Source organism: Zonotrichia albicollis, chromosome 3 (genome assembly GCF_047830755.1).
Source record: "Zonotrichia albicollis isolate bZonAlb1 chromosome 3, bZonAlb1.hap1, whole genome shotgun sequence".
NCBI classification, from domain to species: domain Eukaryota; kingdom Metazoa; phylum Chordata; class Aves; order Passeriformes; family Passerellidae; genus Zonotrichia; species Zonotrichia albicollis.
The window spans coordinates 4,002,947-4,010,489 of record NC_133821.1 but is presented as its reverse complement, the minus strand read 5'-3'; the positions used below and the strand labels follow the sequence as shown (position 1 = coordinate 4,010,489).

The 7,543-nt window shown below is 51.6% G+C and overlaps 1 protein-coding gene across 1 annotated transcript in view; it reads left to right on the top strand.

Annotated features, from left to right (window-relative positions):
• Window positions 1-6,722: 6,722 nt before the first annotated feature.
• Window positions 6,723-7,543, top strand: part of XKR6 (XK related 6) — a 208,831-nt gene continuing 208,010 nt past the window's right edge. The window contains exon 1 of the mRNA XM_074536492.1: window positions 6,723-7,537. Within this exon, the coding sequence (XP_074392593.1) occupies window positions 6,810-7,537 (728 nt within the window). The 5' untranslated portion in view covers window positions 6,723-6,809. The remainder of the gene's footprint in view (window positions 7,538-7,543) is intronic.

Genomic DNA, 7,543 nt, shown 5'->3' with positions numbered 1-7,543 from the left:
CATGATTAAGGACTAACACTATTGGCAGTCACTGATATCACTTCCCAGTCAATTGCAGTGCTAAAATGAAAACTCAAAGATGAAGCCCTCCTGTAAAAGAGAAGAGCTGGAATTGGAAAGGTTCACCAAACACTTCTCACACTGTTTTAGAGGCAGTTCTTATGATGGCTCTGAATTGGCTTTTCAATAGAGAAAATGTGGGACTTTCTGCACCTTTGCTAGAGAGCCCAGTGTCACAGAGTGGTGGATGAGAGCTGGAGATGCCCTGGCCATGTGCTCTCACACCCTAGAAACTCCCCATGCCCTGGGCTGATCCCCCAGCATGGGCAGCAGGGAAGGGGGAATTCTGTCCCTCTGTCCCTCTCAGGTGAGACCCCACCTGCAGAGCTGCCCCAGCCCTGGGGGAGAGAGTCCAGAGGAGGCCACAGAAATGTTTCAAGGGCTGGAGCCCCTCTGCACTGGAGCCAGGCTGGGAGAGCTGGGGGTGCTCACCTGGAGAAGAGAAGGACCGCGGAAAACTTATTGCAGCCTTCTAGTACTTGAAGGGGGGCTGTAAGACAGATGGGGACAAAAACGACAAGTATTGATGGTTTAAAACTGAAGGAGGGTCAGTTTAGATTAGATAGAAGAAATGAGTTTTTTACAATGAGGGTGGTGAGGCCCTGGCACAAGTTACCCAGAAGAAATGTGGCTGCCCCATCTCTGGAAGTGTCCAAGGCCAGGTTGGGCAGGTCTTGGAGCCACCTGGGATAGTGGTAGGTGTCCTTGCCCATGGCAGGGGGCTGGAACAGAATAAACTGTAAGAAATCACTTCCAACCCAAACCATTCCATGATTCTAGACAGTGCTGCCAGAGGGAGACAAGTGGCAGCAGAAGCAGCATCCTGTTGATCCTCCCCTGGTATAGACATGCAGCATTCAAAGAGGTTAATAGAAATTAATAAAGTTAATCAACAAAAGGACTGGCCTAAGCGAGTCTTCTAAGTCCAGCTCACACAGTAACTACTAAGTTTACCAACACATCCAACTTTTGATCCTGTGGACACATGAACATTGTGGCAACGGAAGCTGGAGCTTTTTCTGCCTCATGCATGAATAACAAAGCCACCTGCTATATTCCAGCAGTGAATGCTTTATTGTTAGTGATGATGCATGAGGCAGAAATAATGCAGTTTGATTTTTAGAGACAATACCAAGTTGAGCTTGCGAGGCTGTCAGCCCACACTCGTTTGACTTGGGAACTGAGCAAACAACATGGAAGTAATTGATGAAAACTAATGACACAATAAGATGTCATTTTTTTCTGACCTACTTTGCTTAAAGTAAATCCCCATTAATTGTAATTATCTGTACTCCATGTACACCAAACACTCAGCTGGATCCATCCCCCAGTTATTTAAATGAGGTAGCTCCAGATTCACACAACTCTGATTCTGGCTTACATACCTCTCTATATTTAGTGTTTGTTCCCCTGATCTGAATAAATGCCTGGAAGATGGAAGACCACACAGCTCAATTAGGATATTGATCAGGATGAAAAAAGCCTTTAACCAAGCAGCACAAAGAGGTTGTGATCCCATGCTGGGGTGCTGCTGGAGCACCGAACACGCCTCCCCTTCCCAGTGCCTCCCTGGTTCTCCTGGAGAACAGCAGGAACAAAAAATGCAAGGCACAGACAGATCAGCTCCCAGTTCTGTGAAGGAAAACCCTGGCTAAACATGTTTTATAAATACTTGCAGATCTTGGGGTCACCCAGAGTTTACTCAGACCTCCGGACACAAGCGCCTCCAGCGTGATGGAAGCGTGGGATGCTGCTGAGTGCCAAGAAAAGATTTCTCCTCTCAAAAATATGAGTTGAGAGATCTCATCATGGGTGTGATTGACACTCACAACTTCCAAAAAATCCCTAAAAATACAGAGTGTTGGCTAATAAAAGAAACAGGCTCTGAGCAATGACTTCTGGCTCTCTGGGAGGGCCAGGACTACAGAGGAATGGGAGCTCTTGTAGACTAGAGGGGCAAAGGATCTCCCCCAAGTCCTTGGCCAAAGCAACCCCACAGCAGCAGCTGTGGGAAACAGGGAAATTAGGTGGTTGTGGGGAGACTGGGACATGGGAACATCTCTGCTGTGTGCTGAGAGAGGGAGCAGGAGCTGGAGAACATCATGGGATAATCAGGAATTAAGATGTAAGTGGTGGAGATATCACTTCTGGCCACCCACGGAGTCATGTAGCCATGACTCATCCCCTGGTGCAGGAAGGAACGTAGCGTACCGTGCATCAAAATGGACAGGATCTTTCCAAGGAGAGATGATCTGGCATGGAAGACCTTTAAAGGGCTTCCATCCCAGCTGTTTGTCCCTCCACACTGGCATGCCTTTTTCTTGATAAAATCAGGAAGTGATGTGTTAAATGAGTTACTTTTTTATTTCAGTCTCCGATACTCCTACTGGAAAGATCTTCCGATTTCCAGGCTAAAAATATTCATGGCCAGTTCCTACTCATTTACTTTTCCACCGTTGCCCTTCAGTGTCCCAACGCCTTTCCCTCTCCTCACATTTATTTTCCAGGATGTATTTATAGACAGGAAAACATATTCCTTCTCCAGCCTCATTTTTTAGCTCAACTAAACAAGTCAAATTCTTTCAGTCCACGGGAGAAAAGACAGATTGTCCTGCACTCTGATCAACACCCAGCTCTTCCCTGCAGCTGGAATTCACCTTTCTGGGCTGGGCACAGGTGGCCACAGCTGCACCGAGGAGTTTGGGGACAGTGCCAGCAGGGTATTGTCATTGTGTCATCCCTTGTCCAAGCAGCTGCTTCTCTCACTGCACGTGCCAACGCTGAAATCCTCAACTGCTGCCTTCTCCCACCAGAATGTCTCATCAAACAAGTTTGGGTTGGTTTTGTATCAAAACAGATGACTCGTCTGCCCCCTTACTGGTTCACCTACACTTCTATATAAGTAATAAGATGAAATAGTTTGTTTACTTCTCTGTTGTTTTGGGTTTTGGGAGAATTTTTTTTATCTTTTAATCATATGTAGCAAATCTGCCACACAGAAAAGTTTGAGGGAATGAGGGATGCTTCCATTTATATCTCTTTATACAGCAAATCAGAAGTCGAAGCTTAATCTGGGTGCTTCTCACCCAAAAATATGGGTCCCAGAGTCCTTATTTCTTACTGCTGTGAGAATTAACAGCCATATTTAGGTTTGAAAGTATCTATCAGGAGAGGGAGTTGAAGTTATATATATATATTTATATTTATACATGTCTTATGCACATGAAGTAATTTGGTCGAAGGCTGGTTTTGCTCTTATTTATTTCCATATTCTTGTAATAGCTGAAGTTGCAGAAAATAAGGGAATATCTTCAACATTTGAATGTGTTATTATGGGGATCTGTGGGATCCTGTTTTGTCTGATCCCACTAAATAATATTATACATAATAGCAGTTTTGTCCCTTTGGGGAACTTTGTGCCAGAGTTTCACTCCAAGTGAAATTTGTCCACATCCAGGTGTGCATCAGGTGCATCCAAGTGGATCATGCCCAAAGCTTTGCTTTCTGCTCCTTTTCTTCTTTTTCTTTGCTGCAGGAGGATCCAACCATTTCAAAACCAAAAGCATTTTTTTCAGACTTCACAAAACTTTTCAGCTCTTTTGACATCACCCAGAAACAGCAAATACACCTTTCCCAGATAGCCTGTTTAATCCATGAAAGTCCTCCCACTTTTCCTTCAAGATTAAATTAATTTTTCCTCCCTGAAAAAGCATTTAATCTGCACTTTATCTCATTTTTCTACCCTCTTGGAGCTGTTTCTTTTTTCTCCATGTTGCAATTTAGGCTCTGCAAAGCAGCAACTTTTTCAGCCAGTTCTGGAGTCCTGACATTCTCAGTCCTGATATTTTGACACAGTTTAAAGGTAAAAAAAAAAAAAAAAGGGAGAAAAGATAGAATCCAAACTCCCACAGAAAGAGGCAGAAGCAGCCACTGGAGAAGGAGCATCTGGAAGGAGTCTTCTTATTGAATGGTGAGGAAAAAAAAAAAAAAAAGGAAAAGAGGAGAGATTGTAACCTACAGAGGACAGCACAAGACAGCTCAGAAAAGATGGATATGATGAATGAACAGATGTGTGACATGGAACTGGGGGGAAAGGACCTGGACTTTGGCTTTCCCACACCACCAGTGGGTCCTTTGGTGAAACAGCTGCCTGGGGTGCAGCTCAGCTCCAAGCAGATCCCAAAAACAGAGGCAGGAGCTGCTTCCTCAGCCTGCCAGAGGTTTCTCCAGCACAGAGCTGAGCCCCTGGAGAGTCTGCCTGACTCTAAGTATGGGGTGAGAAAAGCAGTGTTCCCCAAAGTGGGTAAAGGAGTGACAAAGAGCAGGTAAGGGGATGGAGAATCCCTGTGTTAGAAGGACAGGAAGACACCAAGGTGGGGGATTTGAGAAGGCAACAAGGTGGTGTCAGGTCAGGGTGCCAAGGTGTGCTTGGAGAGAGCTGTTACCAACAGAGAATGAATCCCAGAAAGGTTTGGGTTGGAAGAGAACTTAAAATTCATCCAGTGCCACCCACTACCATGGGCAGGGGCACCTTCCACTATCCCAGGTTATCCAAGTCCCATCAAACCTGGCTTTGAACATTCACAGGGATGGAGCAACCACAGCTCCACCACCCTCTGAGTACAGGAGAGGGACCTGTGGGATGGGGAGGGACAGGAGCCCCCCTTCCCCAGCACAACCATGGGAAGGGAAAAGGCAAGAAGAAACCCAGAGGAGGTTCCAGATCTGCCAGGGACCTGGGAGATGCTGGAGGTGGGAAGGTGGAAAGCAGCCTGGCTGAGGATGAACTGAGTGGTGATCCTGGGATTTGAGGTTGAGCGGGGACAGGGCAGTTGACAATGGACTGGGGAGCTGATTTGGGGCAGGATGGGGTCAGCACAAGGGGCTCCAGCCAAGGCTGGTCTGCGGAATGGAGATGTCAGCACCAGGCCTTGGGGGAAGAAGCACAATGGAACTATTTAAGTGTCCAGAGGAGAGCCAGGAAGAGGGTGAAGGGTCTCAGGGGGCATTTGATGAGCAAATGAAGTCACTGGGTTTGTTCAGCTGGAGGAGACGGAGGTCAGACCTTGCTGGGGGCTGCAGCTCCTGCAAGGGGCAGCTCCAATCTCTGCTCCCAGTGACAGAGACAGGACCCAGGGAACGGCTGGAGCTGTGTCAGGAAGATTTAGATTGGATATCAGGGAAAGATTCTTCCCCAGAGGGTGATAGGGCACTGAACAGCTCCCCAGGGAATGGGCAGGGCCCCAAGGCTGCCAGAGCCTTTGGAAAACACTCTCAGGCACAGGATGGGATAGCTGGGGTGTCCTGTGCAAGGTCAGGGGTTGGACTGGTGCGCCCCTTCCAAATCAGAATATTCTATGATTCAGTGTAGATATTGTGATTTCAAGATTACTAAAGAGATGGAATACCTATGAGAAAAGGCTGTGAGGAACGGAGGTTGTTCAGGCTGGAGAAGACAGCCCTGGGGAGATCTTAGAGCCTAGGTCTTACATGGCTGGAGAGGAGGTTCAAGATGGATATTAGGAGGAAATTCTTCACAAAAAGGGTGATTTGACATTGGAAGAGGCTGCCCATTGAGGTTTTAGAGTCACCATCATGGGGGTGTTCAAGGAATCACTGGACATGGCACTCAGTGATCTCTGCTGTGGTTGACAAGGTGCTGTTTGGCCATAGGTTTGGACTTGATGATTACAAATGTGCTTTCCAGCCTAAATGATTTTGTCATTCTGTGATCTCAGCTTGTACCAGGGGAAGTTTAGATTGGATATTTGGGAAAAAATTCTTCATGGAAAGAGTGTCAGGCAATGGAACAGGCTGCCCAAGGCAACCTGATGGTGGAATCTCCATGCCTAGAGGTTTCCAAAACGTGTAGATGTGGAACTTGGAGACACAATTTAGGTGTGATCATGTCCATGGCTTAACAGCTGGACTCGGTGATGCCAGAGGTCTTTTCCAACCTAATTCTCTAAGGGAGCTCCAAGAAAGCTGGAGAGGGACATTGGACAAGGGCATGGAGTGACAGGACAAGGGGAATGGTTTTAATTTGAAAAAGGGCAAGGTTAGAAGGGATTTTAGGAAGAAATTCTTCCCTGTGAGAGTATCAAGACCTGTGAGGGCAGAGGTTGTCCAGAGAATCACCCACAAGGATCATCCAGTCCAGCTCCTGGCCCCACACAAGAGCATCCCCAACAATCCCACCCTGAGCCTGAGAGCGCTGTCCAAGTGCTGCTCCTGGAGCTCTGTCAGGTTTCGTGCTGTGACCATTCCCTGAGGAGCTGTCCCAGTGCCCAATCACCCTCTGGGATCAGAACCTTTCCCCAGTATCCAACCTAACCCTCCCCTGACACAACTCCAGCCCATTCCCTCGGCTCCTGTCCGGGTCAGCACCGAGCAGAGCCCGGCGCCTGCTCCTCCTCTCCCCCTTACGAGCAAGTTGAGGTCCCCCCTCATCCTCCCCTTCTCCAGGCCTCATCCCCGTAAGTTCCCCGGGCCAGGCGGGACGGGGCACGGAGCATCCCGCTGCGGCGGGCGCTGTCCGTGCCCGGGCACGGCGTGTGGAGGGCGCCGCTCCCTCCCGTCCGCGCCGGCCCCGCCGCCGGTCGCTGTCGCCGCCAGGCGGCCCCGGCCCGTCCCGCGCGCCGCGGAAGCGCCGCCCCCGGAAGCGGCGGGCGGGGGGAGCGGGCACGGGGGGGGCAGAGCGAGCGAGCGCCCGGCGAACGGGCCGGGGACGCGGCGGCGGCGGCAGCAAGATGGCGGCCAAGTCGGATGGCGGCGGCGGCGGCGGCGGCGGCGGCGGCAGCGGCTTCGCCCAGCTGCACAACCTGGACGAGGCGGCGGCGGCCACGGGCGGCGGCGTCGGGGCAGCGGCGGCCGAGGTGGCGGAGGAGCCGGGCGCAAGCAGCTCCTTGCACATCTGCCACTGCTGCAACACGTCGTCTTGCTACTGGGGCTGCCGGAGCGCCTGCCTGCGGAACCTCTTCGGGCGGGCCGCCGCCACCGCCGCCGCCGAGCCGCTGGCCCCGCGCCCCCCCGCCGCCGCCGCCGAAGGGCCGCCGGAGGGCGGCGAGGCGGCCGAGCGGCCGTGGCTGGACTGCCTGTGGATCGTGCTGGCGCTGCTGGTGCTGCTGGGGGATGTGGGCACGGACCTGTGGCTGGCGCTGCACCACTACGGCCGGCGGGACTACTTGTGGTGCGGCCTCACCCTGGCCTTCGTGCTGCTGCCCTCGGTGCTGGTGCAGATCCTGAGCTTCCGCTGGTTCGTGCAGGACTACACGGGCGGCGGGCTGGGCGCCGTGCAGGGGCTCAGCAGCCGCGGGCCGCCCATGATGGGGGGGACCGCGGGCCGGCGTGGGGGACCCGCCGGCGGGGTAGGAGGAGCCGGCGGCACCGCCACCCCCGGGGCGCAGCGCCTCTGCAGGATCTCCGTCTGGGTCTGGCAGTCCGTCATCCACCTGCTGCAGATGGGGCAGGTCTGGAGGTAAGG